Source organism: Sinocyclocheilus grahami, unplaced genomic scaffold (genome assembly GCF_001515645.1).
Source record: "Sinocyclocheilus grahami isolate Dianchi unplaced genomic scaffold, SAMN03320097.WGS_v1.1 scaffold363.1, whole genome shotgun sequence".
In the NCBI taxonomy this organism is placed as follows: domain Eukaryota; kingdom Metazoa; phylum Chordata; class Actinopteri; order Cypriniformes; family Cyprinidae; genus Sinocyclocheilus; species Sinocyclocheilus grahami.
The window spans coordinates 655,296-677,859 of NW_015505542.1; the positions used below are offsets into that span (position 1 = coordinate 655,296).

General features: G+C 35.5%; 3 protein-coding genes across 3 annotated transcripts in view; 1 reads left to right on the forward strand and 2 right to left on the reverse strand.

The window, feature by feature from the left end:
* The window catches only part of kmo (kynurenine 3-monooxygenase), a 16,441-nt gene extending 12,926 nt beyond the window's left edge, over window positions 1–3,515 (forward strand). The window contains exons 11-15 of the mRNA XM_016230123.1: window positions 275–332; window positions 658–740; window positions 1,270–1,371; window positions 1,459–1,518; window positions 2,592–3,515. Coding sequence (XP_016085609.1) covers window positions 275–332; window positions 658–740; window positions 1,270–1,371; window positions 1,459–1,518; window positions 2,592–2,732 — 444 coding nt within the window. The 3' untranslated portion in view covers window positions 2,733–3,515. The remainder of the gene's footprint in view (window positions 1–274; window positions 333–657; window positions 741–1,269; window positions 1,372–1,458; window positions 1,519–2,591) is intronic.
* Window positions 3,516–4,598: 1,083 nt separating this feature from the next.
* On the reverse strand, window positions 4,599–7,915 carry LOC107549136 (opsin-3-like). The gene is made up of 3 exons (XM_016230119.1): window positions 7,898–7,915; window positions 6,529–6,600; window positions 4,599–5,536 (listed from the first exon to the last, which is right to left on the reverse strand). Exons 1-3 carry the CDS (start codon window positions 7,913–7,915, stop codon window positions 5,270–5,272), a joined length of 357 nt encoding a protein of 118 aa, XP_016085605.1. The 3' UTR covers window positions 4,599–5,269.
* Window positions 7,916–9,366: 1,451 nt separating this feature from the next.
* Window positions 9,367–20,936, reverse strand: LOC107549142 (opsin-3-like). Its single transcript, XM_016230125.1, has 4 exons — window positions 20,334–20,936; window positions 14,926–15,245; window positions 11,297–11,548; window positions 9,367–10,304 (listed from the first exon to the last, which is right to left on the reverse strand). Exons 1-4 carry the CDS (start codon window positions 20,656–20,658, stop codon window positions 10,038–10,040), a joined length of 1,164 nt encoding a protein of 387 aa, XP_016085611.1. The 5' UTR covers window positions 20,659–20,936; the 3' UTR covers window positions 9,367–10,037.
* Window positions 20,937–22,564: the final 1,628 nt, after the last annotated feature.

Below are 22,564 nucleotides of genomic sequence, written 5' to 3' on the forward strand. Positions count from 1 at the left end.
AGGTGTTCTGTGCGCGCGTGACACACACACACACACACACACACACACACACACACACACACACACACACACACACACACACACACACACACACACATACATATATATATATAATTTTTAGTTAACTATACTAACCCTGATATGGATCTTATTTAAAAAATTGGGTGCTTGTAAATGTAGTCATTGATGGTCTTGCAGATCGAAATGTTGTTCAGCACAAGTGTAAGAAAATTAATAACCAATAAATGTGTCATTTTTTTATTTTGGTTCACAGGGCTTTGAGGATTGTTTAGTTTTTGACGAGGTTATGAACCAGCTGAATGAAAACCTTGGTAAGACAGAAACCCAAGAAAATTCAAGTTCACAGTATTTCTGAGATGGAAGGAATTTATTAATTAAATTATAATTATAAAAACAAAACATGTTAATTGAAAATAATTGTATACATTTATTTTAATCTTATTATTATTTATAAAATAAACACAATAAAACGTATAATTTTAAATAAATAAATCATGTACTTGTTTGGAACATTTCATCCCAGAGTAACATCAGTAATTAGCAGTACTGTTTAATCAAATCTAAGCGAGATCTAAGAGATGCCAAATATTTGTTCACAAATGAAATGAATAATTTTTGAATATGCTTTGCCTGCAGCTGCTGTGCTTGAAGAATACACCAGAGTCCGTGTACCTGACGATCACGCCATAGCTGACCTGGCCATGTACAACTATGTAGAGGTACAGTAGGCCATCAACTCAATGTCTGCTGCAATACTGCATCTGCTGTCACATGACTTCCATTGCATTCATTTGACAATAGTTGTGTTCGACTTGAAGCGGCGCTGCACATACCGATCAAAGTACCGCAAGCGCAATTAGAGAGCAGATGGCTTTTGTTTCTTTGAGGATGTATAAATGATAAAGATGAATCCTGATGGATGGATGATAATACATTCAAACTAAAGATAAATGAATAGAGGATATAGTATATTCCTGTAGCGCCTCTTAGAGCTAGCAACGTCAAGGTCATGGGTTTTTCTGTTCATTAAGTAGTATACACGCATACATTACAGAACAAACACAAACTCACACAGTAGTAGTAATGAGTCTGTCCAGTTGATCGCATGTGACACAGGTCAACCTCATTACTGATGGCAGGGTGAAGATACAGACACACACATTTGTTTTCAAGAGGTTTAGGCCAGACCAAGAGCTAGAGTGTTAAATGCTGCTGTTAGCTTCGCTCATGATGTGATCTGTGTCGCAGATGAGAGCACACGTCAATTCCAGATATTTCCTGTTTCGAAAATACCTGGACGGTTTCCTTCACTTCATCTTGCCAAAAACAATCGTCCCACTTTACACAATGGTAAGAGCCTTTCTGTGTTCTGTATCATCTTGTTTTTTTGTTGGTGGTTAGTTCACTAATTTGTATGCTGGATTACTTGCCTCTTAGGTCACATTCACCAGAACACGGTACCATGAAGCTGTGAAGCGATGGCATTGGCAAAATAAGGTGAAGACCAATCCTGTGTTTGAAAGCGACAAACGTTTGGCTGACAAATGACCAGTGTCAGTGTAAATTCAAGTGTTTTAAAACAGCTCTTCCATTCTGAGCTATCAACAAAACATTAGTTCAAGTGAAGATCCATAAGTGTTATGTTCATAATAGCACATAATAGACTGATGGTAGAAAAATAAGTTTAGTTGTGTTTTTAGAGTGATTTTTATTGATTTATAAACTCCAAAATGTCATGCTGCAGTACAGGATCTAATCAAAGTGTGTTTCTAGCACTGAAACCAATGAGCTGATAAACGTTTGGACTTTTTTTTTTTTGCTGAAATGTATGCTTTAGCGGCATACTATATTCCACAATGCAATGCACTAGATTAGACTATTCTTTTGTGCGTGAAACACAAGTAATTTGTGATTCTAAATATCTGATTTAGAATTTTTGCTCACCATGGCTGCATTTATTTGATAAAAAGTCTGTAAAAACAGCAATATTGTGAAATATTATCATGAAACCTTTTCAATTTTAATATATTTAAAAATGTAATTTATTTCTTTGATGCACAGCTGAATTTTCAGCATCATTACTCCAGTCTCAAGTGTCACATGATCCTTTAGAAACCATTGATTTGCTGCTTAAGAAGCGTTTCTTATTATATAAATATTATTTAATTTTTTTTTTAAAAACCAGTTGTGCTGTTTCATTTTTTTGTGGGAACCATGATTCATTTTTAGGATTATTTAATAAATAGAAAGTTCAAAATAGCAGCATTTATTTGCAATAGATTTTTTGATTTCATTGTATCTTTACTGTCAAAAAAAAATTGAACTGTAGTGTAGCCTATAATTGTAAAAGCCAAATTACTTTTTTTTTTTCATCGACTACACTTTTTAATGTAGTTTCATATAATCATAGTGCTTTTCATTTAATAATAAACGTCCAAACTGAATGGAAATTGTCCTTCACAACAGGTCATTATTAGCCTACATGGTTCACTTAAAACTTGGATTAAAAAAGTTCTTAAAATTTTTCACGGTATAGTAAAATAACTAATCGTCTTGCTGGTCTTTTGCAGGTGATCACTCAAGGTCTGTGGCTGTGTGGAGCTGTATCTGCTGCAGGAGGGATGTATGTCTTGGTCAGATACTCTCACAAACTCCCCAGAATCTCTGCAGACCACCTGTGGACCCGTATACTTGCCTTAAAGCACTTCTAAACCCTGTGTTGATGTTTAGTAGCCTTATCACGTCAAAGGAACAACTCCCAAAAGATCTTCCATGGCTCTGTACTGGACCAGAATTGAAGTCTTGTTCAATACAAGTTAAACAAAAAATGCTCTGCATTTTGTGTTATGATGTTGATTACCACAGAAAATCATTTTGAGTTGTTTGTCAATGTAGTGCACTTAAAATGGGGGTATAATGGGCCAGCATTCCAGATGGTTTAAAGCAGAAATGTAGCTGGTATGATTGTTAAAGCACTTATCTTCTCATCAATAGATGCTTAAATGCAAAGTGACTTGCATTGCATTCAAGGTGTAGATTTGACCAGCTCAAGCATTCCCTGGGAAGCACCATGCCACTTGAGCAACAGGAATGCTGACTTGCATGAATAATTCTGTAAAAACATTTAGTGTTTGAGTTCTAAAAGTTGTCTATATTGTATTTTTGGAAGGTTGAATACTTCTCTTAAACATTTATACATGTTAATGTTTAGTTCCTGGTCCCGTGTACTTCCATTTTAAATGGAGATTATTCTATATTTTCTGTGATTACTGTCACCATGACCTTGAAATTGTTGTAATGGATGTATAATTCTGTTTCAGTTTTAATTCAGGTTTGCTTTTACTTTATATATCATGTAGATCACATCATGTGGGTGCTGTGATCTCTAAGCACATAGATATAATTTCTTTGTTTTTAATTATTTAAAAAAGTCAAGCTGATCACTGTCTGTTGTAGATTCAAAATAAGTTAAATGTGACTGAATAAAATCTTGTTCACAGAATGCTTGAACTCTTCTGCTTTGTGGGTCTATGTATCTCACTTTTAGTGCAACAAAAACATTGTCGTACTCTAGTTTTAGGGTGGGAGAAATGTTAAATCCTCCTGATGGTATTTCCCTGTCATGTAAAAACTCACATTAATCCTCGTTCACGTTTAACCCACAAATCCTCCGGAAGGCATAATCCATGAATGAGATAACCTGCTCTCTGCCCACTCAAGCAGGCAGTGCGTCATTCAATTGCCATTTTCGAACATAAGTCAGCATGTCTTTTTTGTATTATAAATCCCTTTCATAAAATTATAAACACAAACTATTTCTTTAAAACCACCACTTGTTTTGATGCAACTACTGCTTTTCAGCTTATGTTTTTAGTCATTATTCAGTATATGATTTGTATACTTAAGGTTTAAAAAACTGTTTTCATTTTTCTGTTTTTCAGACATGAAAAATTACATCGGGTGCTTATGGGATTCTGATCCCATAGGTGCTGTCACATTTACTGTTTTCGGCGAATTTTCGCAGACGAAATCCAGTTGGCCTATTTAAATTTATTTTAATCCACGCAATCAACAATATAACATGAGGGTGAAAGATTTTCACTTTCAAATAGGCTACGTATTTTAAATACATGTAGCCTAAAATTCTGTCCATCCCTGTAGGCTAATATCAGATATAACAATAATTCCTCAAATATTGATTATAATATAGGATACTGATAAATTTTGCATTCACTTCAATGAGATGATTGGATGCTTTCAACTGATTTCCAATTGAACTGTCACCAACTGAACTGCAGTGGTCAATTTATTTAGTTAATATAACTAGATCATAATGCTGCATAATGCCGATTATTCATGCATAATGTTTCCTTTGATTCCTTTGATTTTCAAGAGCGTAGAATTTATAGGGACTCTATGAAATGTCCCTGCTAATATCCAGCGACTACTCAATTGTAGCAATCATTTTGATCAAACAATTAAATGTCTGTTGTCTGCGTTATGTCCCCACCAATGGCAAAATCAAACCTTACCTACACTCACTGCAGAACACAAGATCTACACCCCTGCAAATCTTAAGTATATTCTCTATAATAGAAAAGGGTAAACACAGCTCTTCTCAAGAAGCAACGCAATTTGAGGTAAACACACCAAAGTTTAATATTTAGGGGTTTGTTCAATGCCCTAATCTAAATACTGAGCAGTAGAAATAGTGATGTTTGGCTTGTTTTTCAAATAGGACACACACTTTGCTTCCTCCAGGGAGCGCTGTGGACCTGACTGACTTTATGTACAAGGTGCTGCAGCCTTTGACAAATGTCCCGTTCTAGAAGAGTCCTTGTACTAACACTGTGCTGCTGATCTATCTGAGCACACTCACTAATGTATTCTACTCACGGACTGAGCAATCTAAGCTGTGGATATCTCACCATCCCATGAAACTGCATGGGTGAAGCTGGAAGTTTCAGTGTCCGAAAAGATGGAGAAGGAACACAATTGATCAAAAACAACTCCAAGTCATTTCCATGAAATACTTACAGCAGTTACAGTTGACAATTCACACAAATCTTGATTGGGAACACAAAGAAAGTCAGTTTATGTTGCATTACTGCTGCAACAATTCAAAAAAATCCATATTTTCCATATTCATGTATAAAAAAAGATGTTTCTGTATCCTTATTATAAACATTAAATTAGTGTGATGTTAATGAACTCCACCGTCGTTCTTCAATGTCACAAGTGGCAAGTGTCAAAGCGGTCGAACTTGAATTACATTGGTGTCTGGTTCGTCATTGAATTTGGAGGTAATATCCAGAGGATGAGTGTCATTGCTTGCGATGATGAATACGATGGAGGAAGAGTTGAAGGTCACTCTCTTTTTGGGTCGGTCAGGACGGCTATGTGACATCACAATAGGGCGTACAGGACGTTCGATGCGGGCGAGGGGACGGTCCTTAATGCTGTGCTGCAGAGTGGCCAGACGAGAACACAGCATCTGTAACATGCACCTGCGAAACTGACCAATCAAAAAAGGAGAAGTAAGCTTCATATAAATACACACACACACACACACACACACACACACACATATATATATATATATATAAAGATTATTAAAATACATTTCACAATAAAATACTATCAGTTTTTCTACTTCAAAAAGTGTTGCTTGCATTTTCTTTGTAATTATTTGTGAAATTAACCATTTATGAATACAATTTCTAGTGAAATTTACCAGCAATTTATGAATACAATTTCTATACCAACTTTTTTTTTTATTGTAGATAAACGCTGACAATTAAGTGAAACTACAAGACTATAAACTAAATTTAAGCACCTGTGAAATGCACTTAAAAGAAATTGGTTTAGGATTTACTTTTAATACTAATTTGCCAAGAAATTGCTAGTAAATTTCACAAATAATTACAAAGAAACAGCAAGTAACACTGAATTAAATAGGGAATTTTGAATTAGTGAAATAATCTTTATTTACAAAATATTATTTACAGTGTACATTCTGCTGACAACTTTATTAATTCAGTTTTACTTTTTGTATGAGACACTGTCTGAGCAATTCCACATTTCATAAATTAAAATACTAAATGAAATTATCAATGATGAAAAACATCGAATATTCCTTTAATATTACACAATAGAAAAAAATGAATAATTTGAATATAGTAAAGATTTTCATGTCACAGTTTACAACTTATTTGCATTTTCTTCATTAAAAAATCATTCTACTCCAAAATTCATGGAATAATACAGATAAAATGCTGTTAAATGTAGTATAAAATTGTATCAAATTATTATTTAAAGCAATATTTATTTATTTTCTTGTACTACATTTATTTAAAATATCAAAGGTTATCTCTTATAGAATTTGACAGTTCACAGAAACACTGTATGTTGACTTGTAAAGTTTGTATCTGTGAGGATCACCAGACCTGACTATATAATATACTATAATAAATGCCCCTCCATCAGAATTAAGTGACCTCTGCTGACCTTTCTGCTCATGAAGGCGTAGATGACAGGGTTGTAGGCAGTGCTGGATTTGGCGAAGATGTCATGTAAAAACTCACATTAATCCTCGTTCACGTTTAACCCACAAATCCTCCGGAAGGCATAATCCATGAATGAGATAACCTGCTCTCTGCCCACTCAAGCAGGCAGTGCGTCATTCAATTGCCATTTTCGAACATAAGTCAGCATGTCTTTTTTGTATTATAAATCCCTTTCATAAAATTATAAACACAAACTATTTCTTTAAAACCACCACTTGTTTTGATGCAACTACTGCTTTTCAGCTTATGTTTTTAGTCATTATTCAGTATATGATTTGTATACTTAAGGTTTAAAAAACTGTTTTCATTTTTCTGTTTTTCAGACATGAAAAATTACATCGGGTGCTTATGGGATTCTGATCCCATAGGTGCTGTCACATTTACTGTTTTCGGCGAATTTTCGCAGACGAAATCCAGTTGGCCTATTTAAATTTATTTTAATCCACGCAATCAACAATATAACATGAGGGTGAAAGATTTTCACTTTCAAATAGGCTACGTATTTTAAATACATGTAGCCTAAAATTCTGTCCATCCCTGTAGGCTAATATCAGATATAACAATAATTCCTCAAATATTGATTATAATATAGGATACTGATAAATTTTGCATTCACTTCAATGAGATGATTGGATGCTTTCAACTGATTTCCAATTGAACTGTCACCAACTGAACTGCAGTGGTCAATTTATTTAGTTAATATAACTAGATCATAATGCTGCATAATGCCGATTATTCATGCATAATGTTTCCTTTGATTCCTTTGATTTTCAAGAGCGTAGAATTTATAGGGACTCTATGAAATGTCCCTGCTAATATCCAGCGACTACTCAATTGTAGCAATCATTTTGATCAAACAATTAAATGTCTGTTGTCTGCGTTATGTCCCCACCAATGGCAAAATCAAACCTTACCTACACTCACTGCAGAACACAAGATCTACACCCCTGCAAATCTTAAGTATATTCTCTATAATAGAAAAGGGTAAACACAGCTCTTCTCAAGAAGCAACGCAATTTGAGGTAAACACACCAAAGTTTAATATTTAGGGGTTTGTTCAATGCCCTAATCTAAATACTGAGCAGTAGAAATAGTGATGTTTGGCTTGTTTTTCAAATAGGACACACACTTTGCTTCCTCCAGGGAGCGCTGTGGACCTGACTGACTTTATGTACAAGGTGCTGCAGCCTTTGACAAATGTCCCGTTCTAGAAGAGTCCTTGTACTAACACTGTGCTGCTGATCTATCTGAGCACACTCACTAATGTATTCTACTCACGGACTGAGCAATCTAAGCTGTGGATATCTCACCATCCCATGAAACTGCATGGGTGAAGCTGGAAGTTTCAGTGTCCGAAAAGATGGAGAAGGAACACAATTGATCAAAAACAACTCCAAGTCATTTCCATGAAATACTTACAGCAGTTACAGTTGACAATTCACACAAATCTTGATTGGGAACACAAAGAAAGTCAGTTTATGTTGCATTACTGCTGCAACAATTCAAAAAAATCCATATTTTCCATATTCATGTATAAAAAAAGATGTTTCTGTATCCTTATTATAAACATTAAATTAGTGTGATGTTAATGAACATCATGTGGGTGCTGTGATCTCTAAGCACATAGATATAATTTCTTTGTTTTTAATTATTTAAAAAAGTCAAGCTGATCACTGTCTGTTGTAGATTCAAAATAAGTTAAATGTGACTGAATAAAATCTTGTTCACAGAATGCTTGAACTCTTCTGCTTTGTGGGTCTATGTATCTCACTTTTAGTGCAACAAAAACATTGTCGTACTCTAGTTTTAGGGTGGGAGAAATGTTAAATCCTCCTGATGGTATTTCCCTGTCATGTAAAAACTCACATTAATCCTCGTTCACGTTTAACCCACAAATCCTCCGGAAGGCATAATCCATGAATGAGATAACCTGCTCTCTGCCCACTCAAGCAGGCAGTCCGTCATTCAATTGCCATTTTCGAACATAAGTCAGCATGTCTTTTTTGTATTATAAATCCCTTTCATAAAATTATAAACAAACTATTTCTTTAAAACCACCACTTGTTTTGATGCAACTACTGCTTTTCAGCTTATGTTTTTAGTAATTATTCAGTATATGATTTGTATACTTAAGGTTTAAAAAACTGTTTTCATTTTTCTGTTTTTCAGACATGAAAAATTACATCGGGTGCTGTCACATTTACTGTTTTCGGCGAATTTTCGCAGACGAAATCCAGTTGGCCTATTTAAATTTATTTTAATCCACGCAATCAACAATATAACATGAGGGTGAAAGATTTTCACTTTCAAATAGGCTACGTATTTTAAATACATGTAGCCTAAAATTCTGTCCATCCCTGTAGGCTAATATCAGATATAACAATAATTCCTCAAATATTGATTATAATATAGGATACTGATAAATTTTGCATTCACTTCAATGAGATGATTGGATGCTTTCAACTGATTTCCAATTGAACTGTCACCAACTGAACTGCAGTGGTCAATTTATTTAGTTAATATAACTAGATCATAATGCTGCATAATGCCGATTATTCATGCATAATGTTTCCTTTGATTCCTTTGATTTTCAAGAGCGTAGAATTTATAGGGACTCTATGAAATGTCCCTGCTAATATCCAGCGACTACTCAATTGTAGCAATCATTTTGATCAAACAATTAAATGTCTGTTGTCTGCGTTATGTCCCCACCAATGGCAAAATCAAACCTTACCTACACTCACTGCAGAACACAAGATCTACACCCCTGCAAATCTTAAGTATATTCTCTATAATAGAAAAGGGTAAACACAGCTCTTCTCAAGAAGCAACGCAATTTGAGGTAAACACACCAAAGTTTAATATTTAGGGGTTTGTTCAATGCCCTAATCTAAATACTGAGCAGTAGAAATAGTGATGTTTGGCTTGTTTTTCAAATAGGACACACACTTTGCTTCCTCCAGGGAGCGCTGTGGACCTGACTGACTTTATGTACAAGGTGCTGCAGCCTTTGACAAATGTCCCGTTCTAGAAGAGTCCTTGTACTAACACTGTGCTGCTGATCTATCTGAGCACACTCACTAATGTATTCTACTCACGGACTGAGCAATCTAAGCTGTGGATATCTCACCATCCCATGAAACTGCATGGGTGAAGCTGGAAGTTTCAGTGTCCGAAAAGATGGAGAAGGAACACAATTGATCAAAAACAACTCCAAGTCATTTCCATGAAATACTTACAGCAGTTACAGTTGACAATTCACACAAATCTTGATTGGGAACACAAAGAAAGTCAGTTTATGTTGCATTACTGCTGCAACAATTCAAAAAAATCCATATTTTCCATATTCATGTATAAAAAAAGATGTTTCTGTATCCTTATTATAAACATTAAATTAGTGTGATGTTAATGAACTCCACCGTCGTTCTTCAATGTCACAAGTGGCAAGTGTCAAAGCGGTCGAACTTGAATTACATTGGTGTCTGGTTCGTCATTGAATTTGGAGGTAATATCCAGAGGATGAGTGTCATTGCTTGCGATGATGAATACGATGGAGGAAGAGTTGAAGGTCACTCTCTTTTTGGGTCGGTCAGGACGGCTATGTGACATCACAATAGGGCGTACAGGACGTTCGATGCGGGCGAGGGGACGGTCCTTAATGCTGTGCTGCAGAGTGGCCAGACGAGAACACAGCATCTGTAACATGCACCTGCGAAACTGACCAATCAAAAAAGGAGAAGTAAGCTTCATATAAATACACACACACACACACACACACACACACACACATATATATATATATATATAAAGATTATTAAAATACATTTCACAATAAAATACTATCAGTTTTTCTACTTCAAAAAGTGTTGCTTGCATTTTCTTTGTAATTATTTGTGAAATTAACCATTTATGAATACAATTTCTAGTGAAATTTACCAGCAATTTATGAATACAATTTCTATACCAACTTTTTTTTTTATTGTAGATAAACGCTGACAATTAAGTGAAACTACAAGACTATAAACTAAATTTAAGCACCTGTGAAATGCACTTAAAAGAAATTGGTTTAGGATTTACTTTTAATACTAATTTGCCAAGAAATTGCTAGTAAATTTCACAAATAATTACAAAGAAACAGCAAGTAACACTGAATTAAATAGGGAATTTTGAATTAGTGAAATAATCTTTATTTACAAAATATTATTTACAGTGTACATTCTGCTGACAACTTTATTAATTCAGTTTTACTTTTTGTATGAGACACTGTCTGAGCAATTCCACATTTCATAAATTAAAATACTAAATGAAATTATCAATGATGAAAAACATCGAATATTCCTTTAATATTACACAATAGAAAAAAATGAATAATTTGAATATAGTAAAGATTTTCATGTCACAGTTTACAACTTATTTGCATTTTCTTCATTAAAAAATCATTCTACTCCAAAATTCATGGAATAATACAGATAAAATGCTGTTAAATGTAGTATAAAATTGTATCAAATTATTATTTAAAGCAATATTTATTTATTTTCTTGTACTACATTTATTTAAAATATCAAAGGTTATCTCTTATAGAATTTGACAGTTCACAGAAACACTGTATGTTGACTTGTAAAGTTTGTATCTGTGAGGATCACCAGACCTGACTATATAATATACTATAATAAATGCCCCTCCATCAGAATTAAGTGACCTCTGCTGACCTTTCTGCTCATGAAGGCGTAGATGACAGGGTTGTAGGCAGTGCTGGATTTGGCGAAGAGAGAGGGAATGATGGCAACTGTGGGGGAGACGAAACTCTTCCTGCCAAAAGCCTCCAGCATGGAGACCACAGCATAGGGTGTCCAGCACACCAGGAAACACGAGATCATCATTAGGAACATCACCGCCACTTTCTTCTCATATCGCAGAATCTTAATTGTCTGAACGGTCTGCAGATCCTCGATAGAGCGCAGCTACAGGAAAAGAGCAAAGATATTCTGTCATAAAACCCCATGCTAAAGAATATATTATTGCATGTCCTGGAAAAAAGAACATGGCTTTAGTCAACCCTTAAGTGGATTTTTGATACTGTGTGAAAAAATTTGTATATCATTAACAATTTGATGAAAAAAAAAAAAATCAAGATCATGAGACCTAATAAAGCTTTTAGATTGTAATTTAAAAATGCCTTTCTAAAAGACTTAGAAATCTTACTTAGAAAACACTTGTGATGACAGTAGTATTGGGAACTGCGGTTCTGTGTTATTTAAACATTAGTTTTAAAACAAATGATTTGAAAAAGGTAGATTTTCTTTTAATCTGTTTTATAAGGAAAGTTAAAAATCTAGAAAAGGACATGCAAAAATAATGACATTCTGCAAAGATAACATTGCAATACCATTAAAAATGTGGGTAAAAGTTAAACATAATAAAAGGTGCAACCACAAATATCAGAATTTCTACAATTATTCTAGGGAACAGAAATGATAAAGGATAGAATAGAATTACCGGTACTAGCACCACACTGATTATCAGTCAAATTAACGCAGACAATAAAACTTGAATCCCAATTCACACATCCATATCCACAATCTATATGTTCATAGAAATATCCATAGTCAGACTAGGCTGACATACTTAGACTTTAGATGAATATTGCACATAATGTTCCTGATGATGAAGTTATATACTTTCTTAAGGTGACTGGATTTGGACGGAGGTCACATGCTGCCCTGCTTGAAAGCATCATGCCCTAAAATCTCTAATGATGCTTCTTTAATTAAACACATTATGTCCTCTGAGTCACGCATGCATGCATTCATTCATTCATTATCATCACACAGCTGCAAGGACGGCAATACAATTTGCTGAGTTTGACTGAGCATCTCTCAAGGCGACTGGCATTGTGTAACTAACACAGAACTGGGTCAGCACTTGGGGGCGCAATGGTGATGATGTGAACAGCTGGCCGAAGATTTCTCCTGAAGTCACTTTATCCGAAGATGGATTCCCAATCCAGTATAGTCAATCTTATGTTGTTTTTTCTTATGTCATGGATCAATTAAAACTGTCATGCTGCTGACACTGACAGGTATATGCAACTCCTTCATTGATTCACAGATTCACAGATTAATTCATTATTTTTGTTTAATTAACATCAAGATTTTAGGTTAATATTTGCATAAATATGTAAAGATTTAAGGAAGTGTATAACTTAATGCCTTTGACTGGCCACATTTAAATAACGTTTTAATTCACTAGTTCATATTAAACTGTCCTGTGGTGGAATATGCTTTAAAATGTTGTCAAATCTACAATTCTACTGTATGTAATGTCTCAATTTGAATAACTTCCCATTTTACTTATTCAGTCAAGAATGAATTGGTTCACTAATTCATTCATGCATTTATTGATTCCCTGATTCATTCATGTGCTTGATTCACCGATTCATTAATGCATTTATTGATTTCCTGAATCAGTTATGTATTTATTCAAGCAGTTCCTGGCACACTTAACCATATTTACTCATACGGAACAGAATAATCAAGAAGACACCGCTCAAACAGCATTGTAAATCCTTCCTTTACCAACACAGAAATGATGAAATAGTGGATTAAAATAAGTAGTCTGGATTATTAAGAAATTCCTGCTGAGGGGTTGATACCAAGAAAGAATACCAACACTGTGGTATGTTTTTATGTACTTTCAAGAGAACAGGGGGCTAGTCTGGTATTGTGCCTCATGGGTTTAACTCTTGAGTAATATTGACTTGCTTTCTGCAGTCTGTAAATAGTTCACCTTATGAAACAATCTAAATTATTAAACATGCTCTCCAAGTTTTTGTTTATGTTTCACTAGCTTTACTTTATCTCTTTTTTTAGACAATTATCAGTGTGGATGCATGAAGTTTGTTGATCAAGTACTTCACATTGCTAATGATACTTAACAACTGATGTTTATCAGTTGCTTTGTTCTTTTCAGTCTATGTAGTTTTTCTGTTTCAAATCAATAATGTTCCTGGATTCAGTCCAAACAGAATTTTTGTGTCGTTAGCTGTGCTGGGGTGCGTTTCCCAAAAGCAACTATGGTTCCGTCGTTACCAATAGAGTTCAATGGAACGAACCACCATAGCTAGGTAACGATGCTTTTGGGAAACGCACCCTTGGTGTGTAGTCTGCGGGTTGTTGTGGTTTGTTTCATTGATCCAGTGTTTTTGCACCACTAATAAAAATTATAACAGTTTTTAAACATGTTTGCAGAACACTCTCCCAGTCTGCCATTGGTTAGAAAAACAGACAGTCCCGCCCCAAACGTATGCCATTGGATCAGCCAGTGTTGCTGTTTTGGGCAGAATGCTTTCCAGGGGAATCAACCTACAAATAGCTTAATTAAAGCGGTCTCTGTACACAAAGCTAAGATAAGAGAAAAGACTGCACCCTTCAGTTTGTGGTAAGCACACAATCACTCATGTTGGAGCGGTCATGCTTTCCCTCATCTGGATGGCACACCGATAAAATCTGTTGCACAGGAACTGTGCTGATGAAAATCGCAAGCTATTTACATACACAATCTCCGTCGCTGCTTATTTGCTGAAGGCACTTTCAGACAATATGGCTTTTAGTAGAAATAGCCCATCAAAGAGCAGCATGTTGGCACCTCTGCACTGCTAAATCACAGCAGCTTGACTGTGTGTTTATAAAAGAACAAGAGAGAATGATGAAGGTTAAAGACAGAAAGAAAGAAACTGTAAGGTGCCACATGCAAATCACAGATCAGAAATGAGATGACAAGCGAGAAATCAAGGGTCGATAAAATAAATTTTTAATCAAATTTGCTATTAGTATTTCAAAAAGGTAAAATACTAAGTATGATGTGTACAAATTCCCTTTATTTAATAATAATAGTAATTTACAGTGTGTGAAAGCCTTTTTGTAGCCTGACAAACAAAAGTAAACTGTTGCACTGTTTACACTTCAAATTCTTTGTGCACAAAGAATGAAAAATGGCTTGCAATACCATTATAGTACTAATAATTTATACAGTTTGTCTGATAATTGGATGAAGTGAGATGATCAAGTCAGTTTGTCATCTCTGAAATAGGAAATTCAACAAAGGTGTAAAAAAAGGCAATTAGCAAATATTCAACCAACTTTGCACATGAAAAAAGATTATCTATGGAAGCAACCACCCTAAATCCATGAAAAACCTCCTATCTAGGTAGAAAACTCACTAGCTAGTGTGTTTCCAGTGCATCAGGTAACAGGAAATATATATCTGATACATCCAGACAGGCCAGTGAGAAAATAACTGTTATTATAGCTAAGCCCATTGTTGCACCTGTTCGCCTTACCATTTTCACAGTGTACAAGATGTTTCCATAACAGTAGGCCATGACACCCACAGGGACGAAGAAGCATCCGAGGAGGAAGAAGAGAATGAAGGAAGCGTCATTGGGATCTTTGGAAGCCCAGTCGAGGGAGCAGCCTAACTGATGGACTTCCAGCGTGTAGCGGTTCCATCCCAGGAGAGGAGCTCCAGTCCAGGCCAAAGAGTACAGCCAGATGTGCGTGATGGCCCTCCAGGCCCAGGGGAAGTCAATGACCTTGGCATGAACCACACGGATGTAGCGCTCATACGCCAGACCGGAGAGAGTCATGATGGACACGATGCCTTAAAGGACGAGAAGAGAAATAAAAAGACATATAGCTGACTAGAAATAGATAGATACATTCTGTCCTCAAATTCTCATTACCAAACTGTGTCCAGATGTTGGAGTCTGTTTGCCATTCTCATTATTTTTTTTTAGGATTCTTTTAAGAATCTCCTTATGGTACTAAACATTCACAAGGATAATCCCGTCTGGACACGATAAATTTTTAAAGTTAAATTAGGATAGGTAAGGATGTGCTAATGGAACTAGATGTGGATTCTTTTAAGATTCTTAAGACATATATGGACATGTTCTTGAGAGATTTTGAGATTCACCCAACTATAAATGTAAACAATATTATTGCCTAACTCTATAATAAAAATGGGCATCGTGATTTTCTGTAAAGCTGCTTTGAAAACAAGGTGCATTGTGAAAAGCGTTAAATAAATATAAATACAAAACAATGTGGCTTCTCTCTTTTACAGAAATCAAGCTCCCAGCAAACTCAGTCTCACATTCAGCAGATGATGGATTATAGTAATTGGTATCATTTCTAGAAGTAAATAACAGTATCTCTGAACTGCAGTATCTGCAGAGACTCACAGACACATTCCCCCAATTACCCAGACATCCACAGTCCTCTGTGACAGAGGCAGGCCGGCGGGGAAGCAGCACTAACATGTTTCCTCTCAGTTGTCAGATGTATTCACACAGACCTCTTTTTACTTCTCATAGAACTGGGCTTAGTAAATTTGATGAGGAATATGATGCAGTATTGCACACTGAGCTACATCTCATCAAAACGGTTTGTATTAGCATCAAATGCAGCCAATTTCACATCTTGGGTCAAAGGAGGCAGTACAGAAGCAATCATGCGTGATGATAATCTTTGGACTTAAAATAGCATCAGGTGCGACCTTGGGGGAGCAGATGCCTAAAATGACCATCTATCTTTCAGAAATGTGATTATGGTACACTCTAAAAAATGCTGGGTTAAAAAGGAACAAACCCAGCTATTGGGTTGTTTTGACCCAGCGGTTGGATTCAAAACAACCCAATAGCTGGGTTTGTCCCTTTTTAACCCAGCACTGGGTTATATTTTAACCCAGCATTTTTTAGAGTGTATGCTCCTCAAAGCATATCCTCTCACAGATGCTTAGTTGATATTCTGATGGATATTTCTGGACCATTAAAGTGTCATTATCTGACTCCATTTGACCTCATCTTTCCCTGCGCCAGATGGACTTTTATTTCAATAAATGTGTCATAGTTGTTTATGGATGCTTGGATTTGTTTCTTTGCCTGTTGTTGTAAACGGTCACATGATCAAGTGAATCAAATTAAGCATAAATGTTCTTATGACTGTGAAGCTATCTGATATAATTAGATGAGGAAAACATGCATTTCCTTTAGATAATTTGATATGCTCAAAATAACTTGAATTAGATCGTTTTAAATTAGTTATATGTTCATACGAAATCATTTGCTGTAGGAAAGACAAAATGACAAGTGATTTTTGTTAAAATTGCCTTTTCCTACTGAGACAATGTCCCCCCAATCTCACACTAGTGTTTAAAAAGATTTCTCAACAATATTTCAAGTTCTCAGATTTACAAAGATTCCAAAATTAGCCTATAATCAAAAGTCAGAGACCACAAAATTAACTCAAATCCTTGCAAGACCAAATGTTTTGAGCTGCTGTACATGCTATGCAGCTCTTTTAGTTTTATTATTAGGTTAACAGCGCTTTCGCTGCATAGCTCCTTCCAGATGACATATGCCGCTGCTCCAGAGTGTTTTGTCTCGAGTGAGAAATGTAGGCTAGGTCTCGCGCGCCCATTCTGAAAGTCTAGACATTCACAAAGCTGAAATAACAAACAATCACAATTGCATTAAGTAAAATGTCTGGCAGTTGTGGGGACGGTTGCAACGAGGGGCAGTTGCAACATGGCTTATTTCTTCAATCAGGAAAGAGCTACAGTGACGATATTCATAATGCACATGCTTAGTTAGCCCCTCATCCTTCCTGGAAGAAATCAGCCACATGTGACCATTCCTTCTACAAAAAATAATTTTCATGGTAAAAAAATGATCTGATTTTTTGTCACACTGTCTAAGTTGTTTGCGTGAAGCATTATAAAAACATATCATTTTAATCTGTGTTTTCTTAGCTTCTAATAGGCATAGCTAGCATGTGTCAAAGATATTGTGTCAAGCTAATATACCAAGTTTTATCACAGCTGTCAGTGTTGGGTCAGTTGCAACACATTGCTGCAACCGTCCCAACATGCTGTCCCTTACCACAACACTGAGCGCGCCCATTCTGAAAGTCTAGACATTCACAAAGCTGAAATAACAAACAATCACAATTGCATTAAGTAAAATGTCTGGCAGTTGTGGGGACGGTTGCAACGAGGGGCAGTTGCAACATGGCTTATTTCTTCAATCAGGAAAGAGCTACAGTGACGATATTCATAATGCACATGCTTAGTTAGCCCCTCATCCTTCCTGGAAGAAATCAGCCACATGTGACCATTCCTTCTACAAAAAATAATTTTCATGGTAAAAAAATGATCTGATTTTTTGTCACACTGTCTAAGTTGTTTGCGTGAAGCATTATAAAAACATATCATTTTAATCTGTGTTTTCTTAGCTTCTAATAGGCATAGCTAGCATGTGTCAAAGATATTGTGTCAAGCTAATATACCAAGTTTTATCACAGCTGTCAGTGTTGGGTCAGTTGCAACACATTGCTGCAACCGTCCCAACATGCTGTCCCTTACCAAAACACTGATGTAAAAGCTATGCCATTACATTACAAAATTGTAATTTTAGGGATTGGTAAAGAATCCCTTTCAATAGTCAGGTATCTCACCTTTTTTATTTAAGTAAATAGTATAAAAATCAGTTTGAGTCTAAGGTCGACGAATTTCCTTCATTCTTAAAAAAATGATCTGATTTTTTGTCACACTGTCTAAGTTGTTTGCGTGAAGCATTATAAAAACATATCATTTTAATCTGTGTTTTCTTAGCTTCTAATAGGCATAGCTAGCATGTGTCAAAGATATTGTGTCAAGCTAATATACCAAGTTTTATCACAGCTGTCAGTGTTGGGTCAGTTGCAACACATTGCTGCAACCGTCCCAACATGCTGTCCCTTACCACAACACTGATGTAAAAGCTATGCCATTACATTACAAAATTGTAATTTTAGGGATTGGTAAAGAATCCCTTTCAATAGTCAGGTATCTCACCTTTTTTATTTAAGTAAATAGGATAAAAATCAGTTTGAGTCTAAGGTCGACGAATTTCCTTCATTCTCACCCTCTCTTTGTCTCACTCACACACACACACACACACACACACACACGTTTGTTTTTGTGAAATGTGGGGACATCCCATATGTGTAATGGTGTTTATACTGTACAGACCGTATATTCTATTGCCATACACCAACCCTAACCCTAAACCTACCCCTTACAGGAAACTTTGTGCTATTTCAGATTTTCAATACACTCTATTCTGTGTGATTTATAAGCGTTTTGAAAAGTGGGGACATGGGGCAATGTCCTGAAAAGTCACCTTCTCCTTGTAATACCTATGTCATACCTTTGTCATTATACAGATTTATGTCCTCATTTGTCAAAAAAACACGCGCACATACACACACACACACACACACACACACGCACGTATAAAGTCAGTTACATAAAATGGTAGATTTGTCTAATTTGAATTTTTTTAAGTAAGACTGATTACCTGGTAACTGCTAGTTAGTCAAACTAGTTCTTAAGACACAGTTTTAACATAGTGGTTATGAACTGGCCCCAGTTCAGTAAACTTTCACAGAAGTTAACAGAAGTAGGCCATTATTATTAAATTTCAGTGTCTTGATTTTGATTAAATTAATATTTTGTAGTTCAGATGTGTTGTAATAATTAACCAAAACATGATTGTTACTTGTTACTTTAAAATGTTTTTCCATTTACTAGCCTATTCTTTGTTTTTATACAGCCAATTTAACTTATTGAAGACCCTGTCTGTCCACAAATAAAATACAGAAATCGCTAAATGATATTTAAGAATTCTTAAAAAATAATTTAGGAATTAATTACATTTTAATGAATGTTGCATCTGCCCCTGTGGACTGTTGCAACCGTCCCCTCTTATGGGGTCAGTTGCAACATTTGACTTTGTCTTTTCAAGTATAAATTGTATGTATATTGTCATATGTACACATGTTACAGTAGTGTAGGTGAGTAGCTGACAGATGTGGCTTTATTGTATTAAAATGTTGGCTTTCTAATACAAACAGTCTCTGAGAAACTAAAGGAAATGCAAAAAGTGTTGCATGTGGTACACTCTTAAAAATAAAGGTGCTTCAAAAGGTTCTTCACAGCGATGGCATAGAAGAACCTTCTTTTGGTTCCACAAAGAACCATTCAGTCAAAGGTTCTTTAAAGAACCATCTCTTTCTTACCTTTTTATAATCTGAAGAACCTTCTTTCGCCACAAAGAACCTTTTGTGAAACAGAAAGGTTCTTCAGATGTTAAAGGTTCTTTATGGAACCTATGGCATCGTGAAGCACCTTTATTTTTAAGAGTGCAGGGTGCTACTGCGTCGGTTCCAAATAAAACGTTGTAGTTTATTAGTCCGGTTTTGTTTCCGTGGTAAAACACGTTATTTACGGTTTTATTGAGCTAATAATATTTTTAAATAGCTGTACTTTCTGGAGCATTTCGTAGCGCCAAGTTCCGTAACGCCGTCAAAATGCTTCGTTCTGACATTGCAGCGTTTTGTTCTTAACGTTTTAGCACAACGCTCGCCTTCTTAAGACCACTTAGCCTATTGACATGACAACTGACCGAGAACACTTGTAAAAATTAAAAAGTTTTCAGATAATTGATCAATAACATACAATGTAGCCTAAAAGACGAACTGACTGCAATGACCAAACACAAATGGGCTCTTCAAGTGTCTTTCTTGATCTAATGAAGGAAACATTCGTTGGAAATAAACATGTACGAATGACTGTCTTTGAATTCAAAGTAGGCTGCTTGAAAACTTAGGCGACTATCAATACATTAGGACTAAAGACAGAACTGACCGAATAAACTGTTGCTGAATCCATCCCAAACACAAGTAGCAGAATTAAAGATCCATCTTCTCTTCACGCACGAGACGAATGTGAAATTAACTCCGGTGATTGACACCAGCAGATCGCTGACACTTATATTCAATATTAACAAATTAGTTGGTGTTCGGAGTCTCTTGAACCTGTAGTAGAGAATAATCACGATGATATTATTACAGAAGCCCAGGACACCGATAGATCCGATGGTGAACGTCAGGAGTTTATAAGTCTCATCGGCGAAAATATAATCATAATCCCCAAGGTTAGTCTCAGGTGATGTTTCATTAAAAGAATTCATTTCTTTTCTAAGTGAATGTCCAGCATGGTGACTGAAAGTGACCCGATTCAGCGCCCGTCCAGAAGCAATCAGGGCAGTCGACTTGTAGTTCAGTGAGTCGGTAAGGTTGAATTCGTCTCAGAATTTTTTTTTTAAATTTACATCCAGAGAAATGCACGAAAGGTTCTCCTGGATTGACAAGAGACCTTCCAGCGTTTCCTATGACTGACTAGCACTGCAGATTGAACGCAAAGTGTATAGTGCGCTGTTATGAACACTAATCACGGTGATGCTCCTCTTCTACTGTACTGTTTTGAAAACTTACAACAAGAACGGCGATTATGTATTTAATATTGCAGAGAGAGAGAGAGAGAGAGAGAGAGAGAGAGAGAGAGAGAGAGAGATCTAATAGTAACAATGCTGACTTCTTAAATGTGCTGTGAAAACATGATTAGTATAGCCTACAGTGTGCATTACAAGTAACGCAAGTTACGTAATCCGATTACTTTTTTCAAGTAACTAGTAAAGTAACGCATTACTTTTTAATTTACAAGAGAATATCTGAGTTACTTTTTCAAATAAGTAACGCCTGTTACTTTCCCCCCCCCATTTATTGATTGAAAGCTCTCCTGTCCCCATGTTGAGAGAAATCGGGAGTAAGATGTTACTTCAGTTTTGGAATAAATGTGAACATGCATTAATTCATCTCACTCACTCACACACACACAAAAAAAATCTGATTTAGTTTTCCTCAAAATTATTAAAAAACTGCAATGATTAAATATGTTAAATAATACAAATATCCTTTATGTGTTTAATCCCATTTTATTAACCATTTTGCTGCTGACCTTCTTCAGTGATCCAATTCAACCATACTAAGCAAAAATTACACAAGATAAACTAACATTTCTTCTTTTTTTATTGCTGAAGAGTGTTGAAATTTCTTCTTCTGTGTTCTACTGTACAGACGTAAATTTACATTTCATTTGGGGTGAAAGGGCTTTTACATTTGCCAAAAAAAGAACCTTTTATATTAAAAGCAAGCAAGCAAGCCCAGTCCAGATTTAAAAAGTAACGCAAAAGTAACATAATGCATTACTTTCAATAAAACGTAACTAAGTATAGGAAGTAACGCAATATTGTTATGCATTACTTTTAAAAGTAACTTTCCCCAACACTGATAGCCTATATAATGCACTGTTATGAACAGGAATCACAGTGATGGTGATGTTCTGCATTGCGTATTTCTTCTTCTGTGTTCTACTGTACAGACGTAAATTTGCATTTCATTTGGGGTGAAAGGGCTTTTACATTTGCCAAAAAAAGAACCTTTTATATTAAAAGCAAGCAAGCAAGCCCAGTCCAGATTTAAAAAGTAACGCAAAAGTAACATAATGCATTACTTTCAATAAAACGTAACTAAGTATAGGAAGTAACGCAATATTGTTATGCATTACTTTTAAAAGTAACTTTCCCCAACACTGATAGCCTATATAATGCACTGTTATGAACAGGAATCACAGTGATGGTGATGTTCTGCATTGCGTTTACTGCCCTGTTTTGAAAACTTACGACAAGAATGGTTATGCTGATCAGTATTTAATGTGTTGAGAGAAAAACTAGTTGAGATGATGCTCAGCACAGCCTACTGCGTTGTTCTGAAAACTCATGGAAGCAATATTCAGTAACCTAGTATTTTATGTGCTGATATGAAAACTGAATGGTGATGATACGAACAATCACAGTGATGGTGATGTTCAATATCTACTCTGTTGTTTTACAAACTTATGACAGTAATGACATTCAGTATTTTATAAGCTGATAAGTGAAGTGTAATAGTGATATAAAGCTGTATAAAATGCACTATTATGGTGCTTATGCTTGGAATGGTATATGAAGAATAACAACAGTGACAGTAGGCTAATGT

Excerpts from the sequence above, each read along its gene's own strand:
- LOC107549136 (XM_016230119.1), bottom strand. Across the intron at positions 5,537-6,528 it reads ACGCCTTCATGAGCAGAAAG|TTTCGCAGGTGCATGTTACA; the intron begins GTCAGCAGAGGT and ends TTGATTGGTCAG.
- LOC107549142 (XM_016230125.1), bottom strand. The coding sequence starts at position 20,658 with ATGAATTCTTTTAATGAAACATCACCTGAGACTAACCTTGGGGATTAT. Across the intron at positions 11,549-14,925 it reads TCTTGTACACTGTGAAAATG|CTGCGCTCTATCGAGGATCT; the intron begins GTAAGGCGAACA and ends CTTTTCCTGTAG. Across the intron at positions 10,305-11,296 it reads ACGCCTTCATGAGCAGAAAG|TTTCGCAGGTGCATGTTACA; the intron begins GTCAGCAGAGGT and ends TTGATTGGTCAG.